The 22,931-nt window shown below is 38.4% G+C and overlaps 1 protein-coding gene across 14 annotated transcripts in view; it reads right to left on the reverse strand.

Annotated features, from left to right (window-relative positions):
• LOC135491705 (protein kinase C delta type-like) overlaps nucleotides 1-22,931 on the reverse strand; it is a 65,259-nt gene continuing 42,328 nt past the window's right edge. For 11 of the 14 annotated variants that reach the window (XM_064777728.1, XM_064777733.1, XM_064777735.1 and 8 more), the window contains 13 exons: nucleotides 22,241-22,400; nucleotides 13,605-13,636; nucleotides 11,351-11,436; nucleotides 10,696-10,825; nucleotides 9,657-9,802; nucleotides 9,018-9,164; nucleotides 8,358-8,531; nucleotides 7,942-8,102; nucleotides 7,311-7,449; nucleotides 6,748-6,936; nucleotides 6,318-6,458; nucleotides 5,447-5,639; nucleotides 4,482-4,615 (listed from right to left, as the gene is read on the reverse strand). In XM_064777728.1, the coding sequence (XP_064633798.1) occupies nucleotides 5,472-5,639; nucleotides 6,318-6,458; nucleotides 6,748-6,936; nucleotides 7,311-7,449; nucleotides 7,942-8,102; nucleotides 8,358-8,531; nucleotides 9,018-9,164; nucleotides 9,657-9,802; nucleotides 10,696-10,825; nucleotides 11,351-11,436; nucleotides 13,605-13,636; nucleotides 22,241-22,400 (1,673 nt within the window). In that variant the 3' untranslated portion in view covers nucleotides 4,482-4,615; nucleotides 5,447-5,471. Of the gene's footprint in view, nucleotides 4,616-5,446; nucleotides 5,640-6,317; nucleotides 6,459-6,747; nucleotides 6,937-7,310; nucleotides 7,450-7,941; nucleotides 8,103-8,357; nucleotides 8,532-9,017; nucleotides 9,165-9,218; nucleotides 9,360-9,656; nucleotides 9,803-10,695; nucleotides 10,826-11,350; nucleotides 11,437-13,604; nucleotides 13,637-22,240; nucleotides 22,401-22,931 lie in introns of all 14 variants that reach the window. The other 3 variants (XM_064777729.1, XM_064777731.1, XM_064777730.1) reach the window with 3 other exon arrangements.

Below are 22,931 nucleotides of genomic sequence, written 5' to 3' on the forward strand. Positions count from 1 at the left end.
TGCATTATAAAAGTTTATTACGTGAAGTCATAACAATATAACATAGCTGATTCCCATACATACATAATGAAGAGTCTCAATTCACGACAATTTAGAGGTTGGAAATCCGGTACTTCTAGAAGTTTCACAATGTATTTGGCACTTTTACATCTTCTATTCATATCATCACTTCCGCATGGTACTTTTCTTTTGATATTTCACTGGAGGTATTAAAATGAAAAGTGTCAAATATATTCTGGAACACCAAGCACATCCTTACATGCTAACAAAGGTTTTTGAACAGAATTGTACATCTAAACCCAACCAAACTGACATGAAGTACACTCCTTAGGAAAGACTCTTCACAAAGGCCAATTCACAATTTACAATTTACAAACACGGCAAGATGGTGGAATTGTTCCTAGGGATGCTGGCGGACCTTAACAGCACAAATTAGATTTGTTTCTGTATTTTCTCATCAAGGGAAATCTGATGAACGGATGGTACATCAGTCAACAATGTTTGGCTTAACTTTAACCTAATTAGCTCTAGTGAGGTAATCGGAACAAATTGTGAACAAAATTTTGATAAAATCTCATCACAAAGTAAAATATAATGGCGAGTCAAGTATTGGCATCTATTGAGGTTCAAAACATGGTAGAATAACATAGGCATAATGTGTTCTGGATGCTGCTATAAAATATGAGGTGGCAAGAAAACAGAGACCTATCATTAGAGAAGTTTAGATTATGATCTGAGAAGAAGGTGGCATTTGATAGCAGCTGGATATCGCTTCCAAGTTGTCAAACAAGGACATGCTTAAGTGCTGAGGTCTGTCAAGGGACTGTATGGCATTGTTAAGGGAAATAACCTAATGTAATTATTCAGTGGGTGCTGTGATTTCAAGAGTGAGAATGTATTTTAATTCAATGTATGGTATCTTTATTACCTAGGTTGGCTGTTCAGACAACGGTTGACTATTGATTTTGGACTGTTATTGAAAGATTTGAGAGGTTTCAGAGGGAGCACCGTCTGAAAAAACACGATATCAAACTTACTGTTGTACGGTTCTATTTTCCCAAATAGGTACCTCCGTGAAAAGGTTCATGGTTATAGTCCCATCACTTCATTCACTCAAAGTTTAATTCCAAAACGAGCAAGACTACTGTCATTAACAAGCAAAACACTGATATAACTGAAGTTGGCTGATTCCAAAGTGAGTGGAAGTTTGGTTCTAAAATGAACTAACACCATTTCCAAAACTTTGCCTCATGCCTACTGATTGAAAAATACTCCATATTCACTTCTGTAAGGTTAGCTGACGTTTAGGCCGAGGCACACCCTGCATAAGCATGTAGTTCTGTAGTTCAACAGCTTCATCTGCAATCAACCATGAGCCTGCTGGTTTTCTCGGGAGTTATATATCCAAAACCACAATGATATCAGCAAGAAGACATAAATACTAGCCAGTGATCTTACAAATGTGAACACAGAGTATGTAGATCTACATGCTAGTTCTCTACCAATAAGAGGCTAAAAGTTACTTTCTTAAAAACTTTAAGAGCATCATATTACAGTGTCTATAATCTGAGAAAAAGTTCAACTTGAGAATTGCTCCTGTCAAAATTGCAAAGATTTTTACAACATATAGCGCCTTAATAATAACCTACTCTGACCACTATCTCTTACAATACTGCAATATAACATGTAATGTACATTTTAATTTATACATATATTTATAACAATTATATGCAAAAATACACTACAATATGAATCAAATTCGAAAATATACAGTCAATAATTCTTTTGATTACAACAGCATACCAAGAACATATCAAGACTACTCTTTATTTATTCTTGATTATCATTCTTATTTATACTCAATAATTAACCCCTTGTGCTCTGAGGGATAAATAATATCAGCAAAAAACTTTATCCACCATGCAACAACTGTAATGATAATAACAATAACTAATCATTTTATACCAATACCCCATGGTCCAGTACCGCAGTGAAAGGGCTTTAAGATTATTATCATCCCCACATCCTCAGATGAAACAAATCACAAGAATCTGCATGAATATAAATTTGCAGACATTGACTTCATTGCTCCTTACCAAGAGTGTTTTAACAAGTGAAACCACAAACTCGGTACATTTTAAATATCCATACACACATTTTTCACAATTCAAAAAACCTTCGATACCATGCTTGCTGAGCTATATTACCATGTAGTTAAACTCATCCATCACACATTTGATGCAAACAACCTCAGTTATGAATTTCTTATACAGATGCCACTATCATGATTATACAGCTGCAGAAAAATACTGCATTACCAAGTGCTGAATAATACCCATTAAAATTTTATCGATACGATAGTATTACTTATTACTGATGCAAATAGAATTACAGTGCACTACCTGATTTTACAATTAAGGTTGGTTGTAAGCTTTATTAAAATTCCAGGATAAAATAGTTACAAATTACAATAGCAATTTAAAAACATCAACTCAAGTTCGAACGAATTGTGAGATTGAAGCATCATAATATAAAATGGCCAGGAACACTGAGTTACAGCATGCCAATTTGAAGGTATGGAAAACCTACAAATGAAGCAATTTGGACAAGGCATAACACAAATTTTAAGTTAATCAGGCTGAATTTGAATACCTAAGGGAAAAGGACATCAGTTTTGACAAAACTGTATGCATAATATTTTGTTGTTTTTTTGTTTGACTTAAAAGTACAATGCTAATGCCAAGTCCTGTCATGTTACATACATTTGTTGCTGGGACAAATACTGCAATATCATCAGAAACTATTTAGCGTTCCCAAAATCTGCTGCGGAACAAATCACTTTACCACGCTTGCAATAGATAAAACATAAACGAATTGCGTAATCAAAGTGCATTTTATAATTTCTCTCACTACATGTATAAGTGATATTGAATTGTGTGTTCTCTATGCATTTTGTTCATCAACATCATTAGAAGCAACATCCTTTTCTAAAAGTGTCCCAATAGCGAAATACAATTTTTACATGACTGTGTTTTGGAACATGTGAACATAAGTTACATTTCATTCATTTCAAATGCGTACCACAAAAAAAGAACCATTACATCACAGCATACATGGCAAATCATATTAAGCAGAAAGTTAGTCAGTCGCCCTCTTTGATAGTCAACAGTAAGTCTCTTGGGCAATCTCAGCTTTTTGGATTTCTATGACATACATCAAAGACACCGTACGTATATACATGTTAACATAAATGAGGGCATAACTCGTTCGCTAACTCTCTGGGTTTGGGGTCTCCACTGAGATGTCATGGAATTGCCCCCCCCCCCACCACCATCACCACCTCTTTGTGATATGATTTATTTTCCAATGTTGTTCCACATTACGTCCTGAAAGTCTAAGTGAATCCCAGTCGTAAGTTGGAAGTTAGAGCCAGTCATGGACCTCAGCAAAGTTGGACATATGCCTGAGTATATATATTCAGTTGTTACCAAGATGAATTAACAAAGAAGTTTTCATTAATTCATTACATTTCTTAAAATACGAACCAATCATGTGTAAGTTGTGCTGCCTTCACCTACATGTACATAAATACCTTGAACATTATCATTACGCCCTTTTGACAGTACTGGTCACAATTGAAATACCTTTCCCTTTGCGCATGTTGTTGTCTGACTTAGCATGCACACAGATTACAAGTGCATATATCGCATGCATGTAATGTGCTTTTACAAATCTAAAACTACCAGTCATCCTGTTAAGCTATTGAACAGTAGTGAAGTAAACAGAATTAGCATATCCTAGGCTGGCACATTAGCTGCCTGCAGTCAAGGTATGTTAATTGTAACCAGTACTGTCCACAATGAAAGAAGAATCAGTCAGTAAACAATGAGTTAAGTCTACTAGGTATGAGTTAACAATTTTAACAAAATATAGTACCGGGAGAGAACATATACATGTACACATCTAATATTATTTCACAGATTTATCGAAGCAAGTGACTGAAAGCATGAGCTTTTTTCACAATCTTATCAGACTTGTGTCACATAGAGCAATCCTTTTTTACAATAAACTTTATAATGAGAACTTTTTACATGACTTATTATCACTTGTATATACTGCAAACCAGGTCATTTTCATGACTTTAAAAGTTACGCAAATGCTTCTTCACATCATCCTGAATTTCACAAAATCATCATACATGTATTTTTCTTCCTGTTTTTATTTTCATTTTGTTTCTGATGACGAAAATTGTTTAAAAAAAAGTCAGTGAAAATTGCAAGGTTTACAGTAGTTGTTGCACCACATCAATTTGATTTACAGAAGCAGTAGTGTTTCTCAGATTCCCACCAAGTTGCCAAAATCACATGTATGATATACACAATAACACAAATAATATACAAGTAAGTCAGGCCAACTTAAATTGAAACATGAGCTCTAAGTTTGTCCTATTATTGATTTATTGCGGTCACGACGCCTTTGATTCCGCGATAGTAAAACTGAAGCCACGGAATACCGCCTGGTCGATGGTGTGCAAAAGTGACTTGTCCGGTGGCGTCAGGTGAGGTTTCTCCATGGTGAAATCTGAGTCGAAGTGTTGAGTATCTGTCGGCGATTTCTGAAATTGAGGAAATTAAATTGAGAACGGAGAACCAATCAAAGCAGTAGCAATGTTAATTGACACTTTTTTTCGGACATGAAAATACATGTATATTAAACGAAACGTACTTTCTTAGAGCCGAAGAAGGCAACTTATACTTGGTTTTTGAAATGCAGCAAAATCTAGAGGATTAAAAGCCCATCTCCTCAACAGAGATTACTAAAAAGTTTCAATATGACAAAGACCATCACCAAGAAACAGAGATAGACATTCATAGACAGGTTAGACTATGATGTAGACATCAGACTCTACAGGTTAGACAATTTATCAAAATACAGGGATTCAAACTGTGCAGCTACACTGACAAATGCGGTCGACAACAGCTATTTATAACATTTAATTTTGCAGTACTGGTCATAAGTAACATCCCTAGTACCTTCACCATAATGTAGAAACTTGCTCGTGCAGATCATTACATACTCATTGGTTGCACATCATTCTAAGCAAATCCATGTCCAGAGCGAAAGCTGTGCAATGTCTGTCAAACAGATTCTGAAAATGCTTATGCCTTGGTTGAGCTTTGCAAATAGCATGCGTGACTTAGGATATTACTTTTGACCAGAACTGGCGGCTGAAAGAAGGAATTGCTTTTGATCATAAATGTTTCAATGTTGAAGCAGCCTAACCACCAAAAGGAGAATGGGTTTGGCTTAGTTAGTTATAGGTGGTCAGTTGGCTGGTAAGTTAGATGTCTTGTTGGTAAATGAACAATCATTTTTGTTAGGGTTAAGCATGTTATAGTTGAGATATGAGCCACAATTTAGCGCTATACGATTCATAAGGACCTACATGCGGTTCGCTCTCGTGCGATTGTCTATTTTTGCCCAGAGGCCTGTGCCTGCCCTGCTGTATACATCGTGAAACTGAAATTCTTGAATGCACGCCTGTCTATGGTGTCCATGAGCTTTTTATCGAGCTTGGTCAAGTTTGGTCTTTCCATGGTGAAATCTGTGTCAAACCACGCTGTATCTGAGGCGGAGCGCTGGAAAGGAGGCAAAAGCTAAACTATACATGGAAATAACCAGGCACCTTGACCTTTGACCTCTGTCTACATGGTACTGTAAATCGTGATATTTTCCAAGTGCTAAGATTTCCAAAAATTATCATTTTCAGATTTCACATAGATTATTTTTCTGCAAACGGGCAAAATTCTAAATGATCATACCATAGGTCAACAATTTCATTATTTGAATGCAGATCACATTGATGGCAAAACTTTTACGATTTACAGTACATTGTAGACGTCGTCATGGGATAGGAGCTGGGGGCTTTACAACACAACAAAAAGATAGGTAACTGGCAACAACAATCAAGACCAGAAACTTCATGCATAATGTCAGAACAACATCAAAAACCAACAAAACTCATGCGATTTTAAATAACTTAAATGAAACTAAAAATGTTTGCCAAACACTCCCCCACCCCTATACACCAATACAATTTTCATTCACATCTATAATCACTGTGCTATGTACATGTGCATGTACTACAACTAACATGCAATTATTTGTCCTGAAAAAGGTATGCTTTCTCTCCAAATCTGAAGAAATAGTGCAATGGGGACTCCAATAACATCAACAAAACATGCCATTATGAATTGAATAGATAAACAACATGCACCCAAAAGGGTCATAATAGAATCCCTGGTTTTGCTACCTACCACAGTTGGTTTGAAAGGCGGCTTGACTCCTCGCGATTCTAATTGTTCCCAGACTATACTTTTGAAGAAGGCGTGAGCTCTGACGGGTCCCTTAGGACATGTTGGCATACCAAGACGAGTCTCTGGATTTCTGTCAAAAAACTGAAAGATATAAAAAGAAATGTATTAGAACATATCGAAGACAACAGATGCAGGAAATTCACATCTTGAAGAAATGGTGCTTTCATCAAATTCCGAATATCAAACTTCCAGCAGCCTTATTCGGACCAGTACAGTATACAGTAAACTTTGGAATGTTTTCAAATGCTTGTGAAGTTAAGTCTAAGGCTTAACTGAAGGAGATAACACTATGTTAAGATAATGCCAAGGTAAGGGACAAAAGTTGTTTTGAACAACCTGCAACATTTATGAAAATAAAGATGTCAATTACCAAACGCAAGCATTCCGTAGCAACAGCCCCCAACCACCGAGGGTAATGTGGCGTCTCGTGACCAATCGCGTAGAAGAGATCGTCCTCATCTTCACCGTGGAATGGAGACTGACCAATCAGCATCTCGTACAGGAGGACCCCGAAGGACCACCAATCGACCGACATGTTGTAGCGCTTTCCTTGAAGAATCTGCAACCGGAGGAAAGAAGACTTAATAAGAAGATCAGATCATCAGGAGCTGTTTGATAGAATATTCCAACAGTACAGCCCAAAAACTAATAAGGCAGTACAGTATATCAATATCTACCTTAGGCCTACTGAAAAGTGGAATGCACTTTCCCAAATAATCTATAGCCATTTCAAGAGCAGTTGTCACTGTTATCATCCTATGGCTGGTATAATTGGTCCGTATTCGCTTCTACAGGCCATGCTTTGTCCGATTCTGGCGAAGAAAGTATTCTTAGATACTTTGGACCTGGTTCCTGTCAGTAAAGTCTCCCTTTAAATTCACAAAAAATCAACCACAGCCACAGAAACTGACAAAAAGGGTTGGATGTATTTACCTCAGGCGCTATATAATCTGGAGTTCCGCAGAATGTTGAGGCCTTGGCATCACCAGTCACATTCTCCTTACACATTCCAAAGTCTGCTATCTTGATATGTCCTTCACTATCTAGTAGAACGTTGTCCAACTTGAGATCTCTGTTTCGGAAAGAAGTTTGGGCATTATTGATTGGATCAGAATAAAGCAAGACTTTCAGATCAATCAATCAATCAATCAATCAATTTGGCTATCAATGTGACTTCTTTTTTCTCATTTTCACCCATTGTTTAATTAGAATTTCATGCATTTTATTGCAGACACAACCATGTTTTGTAAGCAAGTTGTCTAATGGTATGAGAATGTCACCAATTGGGTGAATGGACAGGCATTTTCCAATCAGAAATGTTCACACATCATTCAGACCGTCGGTGAGCGGTGGAAACCACATTGTCCACAAAATCACATTCTGTGAACTAAATCTTGCAGCAATACACAATTGAAATCAAGGGCTTTTAATTGGGCATGTTACAATTCGGATGCAGAGCAATTCTCATGAAGAAGACTCACAATGAATGGCGACTCTGCCAGGTTTATACAGAGACCCGTCAGTGTGTTGTTAATTCCTTAAGCAAACATATGGCTGTACTAACCTGTATATGATACCTTTTCTGTGTAGGAACTGAAGACCACAGAGGATTTCAGCTGCATAGAACTTTGCTTTGTCCATTTCAAATCTTCCAGTTGATGAGCGCTGTATGTGGAACATGAGGTCCCCTCCATTCAGGTACTCCATCACAAAGAAGAGATGACTCTGAAAGATGAAACAGAGTGTGAATAATGACAGAGTGATAAGGAGAAACAGAGTCATAAAGAGTGGTAAATGTATGAGAAAAGAGAAAGAGAGTGGGAGGAACAGAGTCATAAAGAAAACTACTGAGAGTTAACGAGAAACAGAGTGATAAAGAGAAATATTCAAGCCATTTTCATGAAGAGATGGTAACAAATGTGTGGGATACACTAAAGGACCTTGACTCAAATTCAAGCTCCATATCTTTGAGATTCTTACCTTAGTTTGAAAAGCACTATGCAGGTGGGTAAGGAATGGGTGACTACAGCCAAGTTGTAGGATTCTTCTCTCTATTAATGTACACTCAACATCATCATCTTCTAGTACCACATCCTTCTTGAGGGCTTTTATTGCATAGTATTCCTCAGTCTTGTTAAGTTGGGCCAGTAAAACCTAAAAGAGATGAAGTTATGTAATGCATCAGTGGAAATTGGTTTGTCATCCGCATTCAAACTTCCGAAAATCTCACCTATGGAAGTAATAACACTAGTTAAATGATACTGATCAAAGGGCATCAGTTGCAAATCCAAGGAAGGCACGGGTAGCTAGAGTCCCTTATTTTGACAAGCCCTTGAAATTCAGCAGGAATTTGGGTAACCTGACCATAGACATGATGAAGACATTGTTTTCTGATGAGCACCCAATGAAAAAATCTACCAGGGCTAGTTGATACAATTATCAACATAAGCGCAACTATAGTTCAAAGAAAGCATTTATTGGAGACTCGCCTTCCTAAGAGTGATTTGAGGCCCCAAAAAAACCCATCTTTTTCATGAAATAGGGCTCTATCAAACCACCTCTCCAAAGTGAGCTGCTTGTGCTGTGAACATTTTGAAAACTGTGACTTAGAGAACATAGAATCTCATAGTGACTATATACCTTTCCAAAACTTCCTTTTCCTAGCACTTTGAGTAGATTAAAATCCTGTATGGTGTACTTGCGCAGCCCCTCCACCTCCCACATCTTCTGGTACTCTTCATCGTCTCCGCTGTCACTTTCCGAATCTTGCTTCATAGCAGCGGCCATCTATAACAACAACAACACGAGACGACATTTACAAACACTATACACCAAACTAACCTTGCCGAAGCTACCCTTGCCGAGGACTTTAACCAGGGCAAAGTCAGATATCATGTATTTGCGCACGCCAGCTTCCCATACGCATTCTGACTTATCTTCGTCATCGCTGTCTCCGTCCTGTAATTTACCGGCCACCAATGTCTAGACGATGAAAGATGCATTTATATTACACATATAAATATTCTCTAATATTTCATGTCTGAGAAGAACCTTGAGGTTTCGAACCACATCCTGTTTTCTTAGTGGTGAACCTTGAAAAATACTTTAGCTTACATTGCTAGCATGACCCTGACCAGCAAGTTCTATTTCAGAAAAACATGCTTTTTGACAGAAATCTCTTTTACATTGAATACTCGGACTGGGGGTCCAGTTCATAACCTCCCAAATATGGTCCCGAGGCTCGCCACGAGCTCTTACAACATCAGAAATGTTCCTCACCCCATCTGCAGGCAGTAGCTTGCTCTTCTGTGATGTCTCTTGGAGTCTCTTAACCTGCTTCAAGGCTTCGGCCATCAGCTTCTGATTCACACCGCAAAGGTTTGGCATCAGCTTGTAACATTTCTTGTGGCAATTCACCCCACATACTGCAAAAAGGAGTACATTGTACACTTACATTCAATGTGGATGCAATTTTATGGGCTAAGCTATACCGAAACAATCAGTTCAATCAGAAAGTGCTTTCCTAAGAATGGTCTTGTCACTGGGTATTGACAGTCGTGTCAATGGGTTTTGGCAGTCATGTATATTGATCGTACCTGGCACTATAGCTAAAAGGACCACTAATTATAAAGTTGCAATTGCTAACAATCCAGGGTGCACATTATGTTCTCAGAAATTTACCCGCTTGTGACCTTTCAGATGCAATAATTTCCTCCAGGTAGAGCTGCATCATTGTGTGTTTAGTGTTCTCACCGATTACCAATAACATTAACTAAACTATATATCTTTTATCATCAACACTCAACAAAATGCTGCGATGATTTACAATACACACGTTTTTATCACATTACATTAAAATGTCCCAAGGGGTAAATGCTATTCTTGTAAGTATTCAGTATATTCTATAGATGATGATGAATCAAATACGCACACCTCATGATCAAAAAGTAAAACAATGTTATTGATTATCTTCTTCTTCATTGATTAAATTATTCATCAAATTTTGTTTTAGTGTTGGAGCATCATAATCTACAAAATTATGGTTTTTTTAGGTCAACGTTCGAAAGAAGTCATTTTTTAATAGAGTGCAAATATCAAGAATTTGGGATAGGCTTTGCTATGCCCTCTGGATCTTTGAATAAGTTTTATTTTTATTAGTTTTGCAGAATTATTGTAAACTTCCCATGTATTGTTGGCTAATATACCCTGTGGCTAATCTTTGCTTGCGTGAGATGATGCTTGCCAGTTAAAAGTTTGCAATTGGCTGCGTAGGCCCCATGGATTCAAGTGTCTATTCAACTGAATCAAGGAGTCTTACCTGTGCATTTTAGACCTTGTTTTATGAGTCCAACCAACAATGAACCGCAGTGTTTACAAAACGTGGGCGATTTGTAATTGTGGATTTTGAAACGATGAGGTACGTTGATGTTAAAACGCTCTTTGAGTGCCTGGAAAGAGAACAAATCGATCAAATTCCGTTTGATGATTTTTGATTTAATGGAGAGGAGGAACGGCAAATACAATAATGTGTTCTCTTTGCCTTATTGTAAGAAGTAAGAGATAGGTACATTGTATTTGGCCTAAGGTGCAAGCAGCATCCCCTTAATGAAGAACCGAGCCACCAATGGACACAACCGTCGCCAAAAAACTCTGGGGCTCTAGCGAGGACACTCTATGACAACAAACTTTGTAACCGAAAACAACAAACTATCAAGTGTGCATCTCAAACTTCTTAACACTGATGAAGAAGGAGAACAAAGCACACTACAGTGTTTCTCCTAACACTACACCAATTTGGAGCATACTCTGATGATGTCAGTGCTTGTCCTTCACTTCAAATCACATTGCAGGAGACATCTGTCTGTAACAGAGTTTGTGTCTTAGTGTTGATGCATGTTTCCAGCCAGTGTATACTGCACAGTCTGTTTTTTTCTGAAAAGTGTTTTTTTGGCATCACCCCGTAGTCTACTCACTTTAGTTTCCCTACTGTCTGCAGCACTGCCAGGGCACCTTCCTAATACTTGGTCATGACATCGCTTATGTACCGTACATTCACATTCTGCAAGAGAAAGACAGCGGATGGTCAAGTAGGAAATAAATTGCTAGTTTCTTCACTCTTTATTTTGACTCATCTTTCAGTAAACCCTTCAAACATACCAGTCTCACTTCTTGAACGGTGCCCGGCCCAAGTGTAACCACACCCCCTCCCCCTCTTCAGGGCAACAATACCAGTCAAGCTGTTGAAAATTCCTTGTTAGCGTTCTGCCCTATCATCAAAGTTGAGCAATGCTGAGAACGGCTACTGAGCAGATGGATGGGCGACTATAAGAAGCATAAAACAACTCATTCACGGTCTGGGAGATATGGACATAAACGCAGTATGGCACTACTCCCCTTGCGTGAAGGGAGGGATGATGTATCATGTTCCCTGGTACAAGACATGCCAAAATAAACTAGCCAGTATAGGAATTTCCTTCATAGACTTGAGATTCGAGCCTATCACCACTGAGAGTGGCTCATCGGTAGATGGGCAACTGAGAAAACATATTACATAAGGGGAGGGGATCATTTTCAAATATTCAAATTTTCTTCACAACATATTAAGTCTAAGTTCTGCTCAATAAACCAATTATAAACAGAGTTTCCCCTCCAATGTCCAATTACTCTTCTGAGCATGCCAATTTCCTACAAATCTTTACTCATCCATTATTAAGCCAATTTAATCCTTCATTAAATTCTTATTTTTTCACCTCATATGAATAATGCTATAAATAATGATAGCAGCTCTTCTCATTTATTGTTTGTGATCGTGTAATTTGTGTTTTTTGTGACCTGAGGTGAATTGGGAAAGATGATTCATTTTTGCTCTGAAATCTCAAGAAATAAGTTGAAGTATTTAACCCTTTCACTGTGGATGACGTGCATAGCATGTAATGACACATGTCTCCATCGTGTGCAGGTGACATTATGATGAGGACTCTGATTGTTTCAGGAGTCACGAGATGTGGGTTAGGCGTCAGCTGATGAACATTCGATGAGAACGTCACTGTAATCGATAAGTGATAACAGTGCAATAGAAATATATAGCATGACACTTGGAATAGGGAACAGCAACATGGTTTTATGCCTGGATGCTGACTGCAGGCTGTAGATTACTTAAAGATTTGCATCTCATAAAATAAATTTTTGCAATCTGAGATGTTTTTCTAAAATTCTGCATTATTGGTCAAGATAAATAATATTACAATCAAAATAATCAAATATCTCAGATGAGTGGTTATCTACGGCTTATTTTGGAAAGATTGATAACACTCAACACAAAATGCTCTGCCGTTAATGTTGTCATAATTGGTACTGTGAAGACCATCTCGGTTTAAAGTCCCCACAGAAACCGATCCACAAAAACTGGCATACTTCCATAGTGCTTTATCTCCAGGGCAACTCCTTTCTGAGGATAATCAGCAAATTGGCATTCTCGACTGCTAGAAGCGATGCCTTATGTCCCTGCTGTCTTCAAACACCATCGCTAGCAATTATCGTTCCGTAGTGCAATCAAACATGTTTCGCGCTGGGAGGTAATTTTGCTAATTAATTCTGTCATTAACGAGGTAGGATACTCTGTTGTGGTACACATCTCTTGTTAATTGGTAAAGTCATCACAAGTTTTTGGATGACAAAATCATATTGGTGATAATGATGTACTTTAAAACAGAATTTTACGATTGCCTGAGACGTGAATTAAATTTAATATGTATATTATGTATTGCATAAGTTTATGAGACAAACTTTCCAAAAATGTTGTCAATTTGAACCTGGTGATGGTACTGGTATGCACTCCCCTGCAAGACACTCACTCTGAGAAGGGATAACACTGGGGCCAGGACCTCAATAACCCATACACCAACTGCTCTGAGATCGATCTGACATTGGAATGGTTTCTAGTTTTGACGCGTTACCATAGATACAACAAAGATATAATACATCTGCCAGACTGACAAATTAGTTTAATTCACACTAGGATCTATCAATTAAAAAATTATGTTTACACCAAGGGAGGTGCACTTTTAAACATAGAAAATATGTGTTCGAGAAGATAGGCTGGCCAAAAAACTGTATCGCATTTTGAGCTACCTTCTCCAAGAATATAAAGTATATTACATTAGCCAAGCCAACAGCTCATATGCACTGAAATGGTGATGGATAAGATAGAAATATCTGTTGATTTACCTTTGCATTGATATCCTTGCTTATTCAGTCCCCTGGAAAGACAGAAAGGGAAAAATATTAGACAAAGGTAAAATGTATAATCTATCTGATGTAGAATCTTTATCCAAACGACAATAGGGCAGCTTCAAAGCAAATCCAAGTTAAGTGGATCCTTGGAACAGATCAAGCCCCGAGGAAGTAAACAGATTTATAGATTTATCCCCCACCACCATTTTTACCAGCAAGAGTGTACCTTACGTGGAGGTACCTAGTTCATTTGAATCTTCTTTTGTTGTCAGTCCCGGCTTCAAGCTCAAAGGCTTCACAAAAGCAACCTGATTGTGAAATCAATATGTGATTGGAATACAGAAATAACTCCAAGTATTTATACAAATATAGTATTTGAAATTGCTATCAAGATTTTAATATTTGATTGAATCAACTAGAGGAATTCGATATGATTCAGATTTAACCACTTAGAGGCAAACACTCAGTGTTTTGAAAGCATTCCAATAATGTTAGTGCATCACCTACGATGGAGGAAGGGGAAGGGCAGGTGCATGAAACACGAAATTACTTGAGTTAATTGTAACAACGCTTGCACAAGTTGTCACTTTATATGTTTGCAGAAAGATAAAGCATTGCTGATGAATTTCTGATATGGGCAACCTTAAAGAATCCAACATTCAACATTGATGACAAAAACCTGGGCTCTAAAGCATGTCATGTTAAATTATGGTGGATATTTTTTAGTTTGACTGACTGTAAGAGAACACCGCCTTGTCATAAAATGCCAGCACCCCAGGCCAGTAAGGGTTGAATGATGCCGCGCTGTGTCACCTGCTTTGTCAGTGGATGAAGAAGATGCCAAGAGAAAAATGTTCCGCGTTAATATAAGACAGTGACATACCATCATGTCAAATACGATTATAAGAAACGTATAAAAAAATAAGCAATCTTCCCAGAGTTTGACATCATACCGGTGCAGAGAGTGAACCACCTGATGCTGTATGGTTGTGTAAAAATCTACACCTGATGACAGTCTTGTGATCAATTCTTGCACATCTTTTTTTTGTCTGATCATCGTTAAGGAAAACCACCACTAACGACAATTTTGTTATAAAGTACACAAGCCTCAGGGTAGTAAGGGGTGAATAATGGACCGCGACATCATCTCCTTTCAACTTCAGCTCTGCAGCAAACAGGACATGACATCTTATGCGAGTCATGTCCTATTATTGACTGCTAATCTGCTCGGTAAATATCGAGCTCTTACGAGTTACAAAGACATTGTTGCAAAATAACATGTAATCTGCACCTCATTGCCAAGCATAAGCAACTCGTTAATTGAGAATCAATGAAAAACTGATGATGAGACTGACCAATAGCTCTTAATTACGCCTTCAATAATGCGAAGGTCAAAGTCAATCAATGGTCACATCTCATTGGATGAGGAGCTCACAAAACACATAGCTGTGTTGCTCTTCCTACATGTCCTACTTTTTTTATCCCTTAAGATAATGACGGGAATCAAGTACAGAGTCCATATAGATGAATGAGTAAATGCTTTTACTGAAAGCTATGTGGGCCCAGGTCATTCTGCAAGAAAGTGAAGTTAATCATTTACTAATCTTTCTTCAAATCATCCAATGCCAAGCAACATATCCCAGTTAAAAACACCATATCCCTGTCAAAACAAACACACTGGAAATTAAATATGCGCATGGATCACGCACTCTTCAAGCATATGATAGCATAATGTCATTCCTGTGTCATATTCAAATGTCAGAAGGGAAGTCTGAGACCTAGCTATCATCATAAACAGCAATAAAAATACTGACATCTTCATCCATCTTACCATGTGGCTGGTGTTTATATCGCTTGGCAATCACAAGAAATGGCTGCTGAATTTTTCATTGTTCCGGCACAATACAGGACGGATGGGTGAAAATTTGTAACAATGGTTTGATAATGGCTGCCAGAATCCCATAATGGCATTCTGGCTTACCAAGTCCTGTTAGTGTCATCCGTTACATGGGAGTCTGGGAATGGCATGAGATGCTGACATAGGAGTGATATGGAGAATATCCCAAGCAATCAATGAAGGCCATACTGCATTGTACAATAATCTTGTACAGTATGATGAAATATGAACAGCAATGCCTTCATGTGACTAGTCTCTACTTAAACAGTTCTGCTCCAGGCAAAGCAATTAATACATTTTTCCTCTAACAACATCCAAGTTGCTATTTTTGATTGCAACATCTTTCTTTTGGATAATTACATTCGTGCATCACTTACGACGCTTTGTTTAGCAACATAACTGTTCTCACAAGAATAGTTCAGTGTTGTTCCACCACAAGCTTAGCAATTCAGAGTACTAGATCCACTTTCTGCATTTTAAGACAGGTAAAATGACTCAACTAAAGATATAAAGTTCACTACTGTAAGGAACAGCTTTACCACCTTAAACAGCCAAAAACTGGCAACCTTGCCAACCATTAGTCCACGAGTGACAAAAAAGACAAATTGCATCAGGTTTACCTATAGAAACTGGTCTGAAAAAAGCAGGTACTTAACCTTCACAGAGCTTTTAGAAAGATTTATTAAAGCGGTGTGAGAGAAGCACAGCATTGTGTAACATTACGCTAATGTGAGATTGACAACTGACATCAAAAGAGTTTATTTCTTATTCTATTTACAGGGTTTTAGTCGGTTGTTCACCCCTGCATCACTTGGTTGCTGGAGATGCCATCTCAGTGATATGAAGTGGGTGTCAAAAGTTGAGCTACCCAAGTAAACATGTTAAAAGAGCAATAAGCTTCCATTTCTCATAGCCAAACTGATTCAAAAACTACAAATGCTGATATTTTTAAAGTCATCTGTGGCAAGTTGGCGGTTGAGATTGTCAAGACTTTTTGCTAAATGCAACATTCACCATTAGCGATGGTAAAGTCAGGTGAGGTGATATGGCGTCAGTTAGAAACGAGGTCTTTTACGAAGACATGGACAAGGAACATCTTAGTAGCCTTTTAATTGGTGATGGCTCATGTTTCGTACTTAAAATTAAGATGCTTTGAAAGTGACAACCTTTTGAACACCAAGTGCTTAGGCTTGCCATTAATGAAATAGAAACAGAATGATGGCAAGATGTTAAGGACTTATTCCTAAGAGAGACTTTGACAACTTACAGAGGGCTCATGTTAGCAAAACACTGGCAATATTTTGTTAGATATCCTTAGTTTGGAATTAGTTTGACAATTTGCCGACAAGAAAGTCTCAACACGAAGACAGAAGAAGGCTGTAGCCTTCAAAGACAGAGTGGGGTCAAAAGTCTGATATCAACTACAGTAGAGATCTTAATCTGACTTTACACTTTCAGCCCGGTCTACCCTGAAATCTTTCAGAAGAACTCAGATGAGCTGCTCAGTCAGCGCTTCTGACCAGTGCCGATTTATACACCAGAGAACTGTGTGGAGTATGGAAAGTCAGACAAAGAGACCTGCCTAGAGTCTCACATCAACTGTTAGGTTGAACCAGGGACCTCTTGATCGCTGGCCGAGATTTCAAGTCACTAGTCCACAGCTGCTCCTTACAAGTGCAGGCAACGTTTCCATTACGTTTTTACTCAAGGGATTTTCAACAATTCCAAATGGTTTGAGAAGTAGTCAACGTGTGGGAGGCAAGACCTTGTCTTTACAAACAAATGTTTGCATTTTTGCTTTAAGTTGCAGATGTTTTGCGATGTTAGTAGCTTTTACAAAGAATCCTTCAGAGGAGTAACGTTACTTGCATTTTTCTACTAAGTGACATTTTCTGACATTTCCCACTAAGGTTCCATAGAGACAGATGTTGCGGTTTGTTTTATTACCAATGATGGTGTGGGCGTCTTTATACTTCATATCGATAAATTCTCTCCAGAAAATGTCAACAGTGGAAGGGAGAACACCATGATAGACCTCCGTTACTGACAGACTTGCTTAATTTTCATATACAATGTAATTACTAACAAGTTGCCTGCCTGATGGACGGGATAGTTAGCAATGTGCTTCTAACTTCTGATAATGCTAGCTCTCTCCTCATTAAAACACAAAATCTGTTTTACATTGCTCTCAATTTTATGCAGTGTTTGGCGCAAAAGCGAAACGTTACACTTGAATTTGATTGTCTCAAGAATTACTAAACAACTATGATGAAGTTCCATTAGACTAGATTTTAACAAATACTTCCAAAATGTCATGCTTTTGAGATGATTTTAAGAATTTATCAATCATTTGTTACCACTACAGTCTGAGAACGATAGGAATAATAAAAAGGTCAAACGTAAATTGAAATGAAAATAATGTGATTCTGGTATCAGTCGGTTTTATCTTCCTTGTGAGGAATTTTCTAACGTTTCAATTATCTCAAAATGTTTCAAAGGATATGACGCTGATTTCGAGAAGCAGATCGATTTTGATGGATTATGTTTCAATTATAATACTTTCTGCAAATGATACTGAGATTTTGCGCTGTAAATTGAATAATAACTTGAAATGTACTGAAAACTAAAAAATTCTGAAAAATTTCTAGAGCAAAAAATTTTCTTGATTTTTGTTTTGATGGATTATAAAATTCCTTTCAGTTTTTCCAATCAACAAATATTGTGATTTTGATTTTCACGAATTGAGATTATCTGAAAAAACCAGCTTGATGGGCGATAAACTCTGCCTATTGGGTCAATATGAAATCAACACATCAACCGTGCACAATTTTTTCCGATGAGGGTAGGTAGAGCTGCCCAATTAATTAGCATCATAACCTAATCCATGTCCCCAGCAATCAGGCGACACTTCATCACACTCGGGCGTTGTTCACCAGTAATGAGCACGACACCGACAGCAGGGCACACCGACTTGACAAATAATGGCCGTAGGAATAAAAGAGTATGCTGATATTTTATTGTTTGCCATCGAGGGCAAAAGAAAGACTTGCATTTCTAAAAAGAAAGCGTTGTATTTCTGATTAACAGCCCTTAATGATGGTCATTCCTGATTCAAGTCATGTGGGGTCAAAGGATTTATAAATCTCCATCAAACTTAATCACATTAGTATTCAACTTGACATTCTTGAAGCAACCACTGACAAGAGGAGGAGGCCACTGACAAGAGGAGGAGGCCAGGATTGGCTCTGTCAAGAATTATAGGGACAGACACCCTTTCGTCTACTGGACAAGCAGTGCATTGTGTCAGAATCGAGCAGAACTTATCTGTAATTGAGCGAGGGCGTTATCTACGATGGGGCTTTGGGGAAAGGTTCCGTTCTTCACCCATCCACCTTTTTTTAGCTGTTGTCATTTTGTCACACAACTCCTATTACCCGAAGCTTTCACACATAGTCAGTTGTTTCGGCTGGGGATGCAAATCCCATAATTTGGCCAATAAAACTGGAGTCCCCTCGAGGCATACATGAATAAATAAATCACTGTCTCCGCATGTCAGTTGAGCCATTCGGTAATTTTCCTGTCCACATGAGACGGTGTCTGTTTTTCATCATTATCTTTGTCTTGTCTAGACGTGGCATTTGATAAAGATATCATGAGTCAATCATATGAGGAAGTGATCAGCAGGACTTTGGTAATCCACGAAGGGACCAAGAAAGACACATATGTAATGTCAAAAGCAACTGATGGATGAGTATGGTAAAGCATTTGCAGCACATGAGTTTATCTCAGCTGAAGCTCAGTCTGTCATTCTTCACTTCTGGCTGATGAAATATCATGAGACAAATTCCATTTGGTACATCTGTTATCCCTTGTTAGCATGTCTAGACATGCCGTGACATTCCCAATCACTAAAGCTCATTAGTAAATCCTTTGGATTGTGGTGAGGATTAGAGGTACTTATATCATCGAAGTTACGAACTGAAGGCCAGCCCAGCACAGACAGCCGAAAGTGCAACGGAATGAACGATTTTTGGTTGTGATGAGCGAGAAAAAGATCACTCGTAGATCCACGTGGTTTTGGCCGATAAAATGTTAAGATAATTTAAAGTAATTTGTGGCAAAGCAACGATAACCTCCCTGAATACCCTTGGCGGACACGAAATAGCTCAGACAAGCAGACACTAATTAGATTTACTGTTGACGCTTGAACAGAACTGGATTTAGAAAATTTCATTAGGGATGATGGTAAAGTAAAGACAGCTTGGTTGGGATCGTTGGATTTCCATAAGCTGATCTGCAAGTCGAAATTTGGCTTAACGATTTTAAGCTCAACATTACTTTGGCTGAATGCAAATCATCAAGTCAACATTTGGTTTACCAACAATTTCACCGCAGACAGTCAACCTTTCATGATTATGTTGGAGTATTGTTACCATGGCAGGTCTTCTCTGGGGATAGTAGGTGAATCAGTATATAATGTTGCACACAGGAAGCCCAACTCTTGATCTGGTGGTAATTTAAGCAATATGACCTTTTCTTCACCACAACTGATGTTACAAGCATTTGCTTTAAGCGAGGAAATTTTACCACGGTAATAATTGCCATCAAAGGGAAAGGTCAGGAACAGCTGGAGGGGGGCCTCGAGAGAAACATGAAGACCACGGGCCACTCTTGGCAAGCACTGGAGAGGATCGCCAGGGACAGAAGACAATGGAGGAAAGTTATTGCCGGCCTACGCTCTCAGAGGAAGTAATGATTGCCTTTATTTCTGTGGTTAATTAGCAGATAAATTTGGTATCATGCCCCAAAATAATGAAACATGACCACATACCACATCACCACATTACCACATCCCAAAACGTCTACTTGATACAAGTGCATTAACCTAATTGAATGCCTCTCAGTGAGAAACAGTTGTGGCAACAGTTCAAGCAGACCTGCAAATCTGTACTACATTTTTTTCATTCGACAAAGGATTTGCATTGCAGCCTCTCCAGAAAAGCGAGCAGATTTAAAACAATCTGCTTCACATCACCATAATAGAAGCTAATGTGAAAAACATGTTCAGAGGATTATTGAGGATTCTTTTACAAAATTATGGATGCCTGAAATGTCAGGTTACTTTTACAGAGTGGTACTAAATGGTGCATTACACGACTGTACAATGATTTTCAATTCAAATTCATCTTTTCCAAGTTGCCCATTTGAAGCACCAAACAGATGAGAGATTTGGATTGAGACTGCAACAATCATTGTTGCGTCCATCAATAAAAATGTCTCTCATTTGTCAGTGATGAGCTCAATAACTCCTCTGGCAAGACAATACCATGATAGGACATATATATCAGCAGTTTAAAAAGCGTACGTCCCTGTACATGACAAGGATCAGCCTCTTCAAGGGTTCTTACTATGTCTACCGACCTCTTCTTGACGAAAAAGGAGAGGTCACAGACACGTGTTTTTTCGCAGAAGTGACTGAATTCACTTAGTCATCATTGGTGATACTCCCACCAATTTGTATTCTGGAGGACAAATTCATCAATTAACAAGACAAGTTTGCTCACCTATGGGATGATAGCCAACTGTGTGAATGTACTTCGAAGACACAGGTTAACACAGTTAACCATGGAAACTATAGTGCATTGTACTCCTGTCAAATAATGATAGGTCTATACTTGCTACACTGTTTCTATTCTGTACCAATTATTACTTAATAGTCCAGTGGTTTTTACTGATCAAACTATCCGTAGCCTCTGCCAAAGCCATCATCGGTCCAGCTTCTCCGAATTACTATTCTGTAGGAAGCCCTTTGTATTTCATTAATAAAGAATGAGATGTTCTATCACCCATGGGATGATAGCCAACGACCTGAATTTACTTCTAATGACAGAATAGCGGAGGGTCACTGAGCTTACCATGGCAACGCTAGGGGTGCCTTGGCCCCTCTCACACATGGATAGCGCGGTAGCTACTGACTACATTTCCTTCCTTAATTGGCCCTTCTGCATAACGTTCATCTAGTTATTGACAACCGACTAATGGTCACCCTGTGCAAACACAACAGAGTGGGTAATTAGCCTTAATCAGTTTGACAGTGGCTTCATCTGCATAGGCTAACAGAGAAGCTCCTATTTTCCTACGGCAAACACGCAAAAAGAAACACAATCCACTGTTATCCTTGATGGAGCCTTCAGCAGATGTGTTCTGATCAGACATGTCAGAAGTGTAACAGAACCAAGTCGCTAAACAACCCATAAGCTAGTTCAAATAAAGACACTCCGCGTCCTGCGTCTACCGCTAATAGATTCCTTGCCATTTTCATCAAAATGGACTTACGGTACGCCATCATGGACAATCCACGATACTCTTAACGCCGCGCTGCTCATTCTATGAACTGTACAGCTTACTCAACCAACGATTCTCATAATGGTTGGTCTCATGAGGGAAGATTGGTGTATTAGTCGAAGTCCATCTGTGTAAGCAAGCCACGATCGATCAAGACTGGCATATGTTTCTAAAGGGGTTCCTCTGATTGACCAGGATAAGTGTCGGAAAGCCATGTTAAATGAATTGAGACTGACTCAGCGGTCTATGGTTGTGTCATCAAAATGGTTAGGATAGGCCGAAAAGGCTGACCATACTGGAGGTAATTTGAGGTCTGCAGTATGTAGTTCGAGGTCGCAAACTTTTGTTCAACCACAAGCCCTACAGCTACATGTAAATATGAACTTACCACATAAAGTCACCACAGAATGAACAGAATACTGGTTCCATAAAGAACTTGGCGATGAATTTGTGCCCTTGGACCTCATGGATTTTAGGTTGTTTGATGGCGAACCGACGAGTTATTCCACCAGTGTTGACCTTGTCCGGTTCGAAGGAACCTTGGTGTTCTGTAAAAACAAAAATGGTATTAATACAAGAAAGTTGGAAAAATGTGACCTTTGCGCAAATCTCAAGGTCGTGGGATGAACTGGTGATTTCGGTTTATTAACTTGACCTTCAAGACAACATAGATAAAGGTCACAACAAAATAGCAACTGTAAATGAATAAGAAATGCAGCATTGGTGACCTTGACCGAAGGTAATGACGAAATGAAGCCAACTATTGACCTTCAAGACAATGGTCATCAAGGTCAAACATGTCAGGAATGAAATTACTATCAGGTATTTGACAAAAGGAGGTCATGACAAAGGACGATGCATGAGAAAGCCAAATTTAAAACTGTCAACAACATTTGAAATAGCGTTTACTACAAAACACTTTCCATTAACCTGAAACCACAGAAGACACTGAATATGTTTAAGTTACAAAAACCACCACCAATGATCTAATTGGATAACTATTTTCCTACAATGAAGAGAATACTTGGCTTACTGAGGTTATTATTTGAATTAAGCTTTTAGGAGTCGGCTCATGTTTT

This window comes from Lineus longissimus, chromosome 7 (assembly GCF_910592395.1).
Source record: "Lineus longissimus chromosome 7, tnLinLong1.2, whole genome shotgun sequence".
Lineage (NCBI taxonomy): Eukaryota > Metazoa > Nemertea > Pilidiophora > Heteronemertea > Lineidae > Lineus > Lineus longissimus.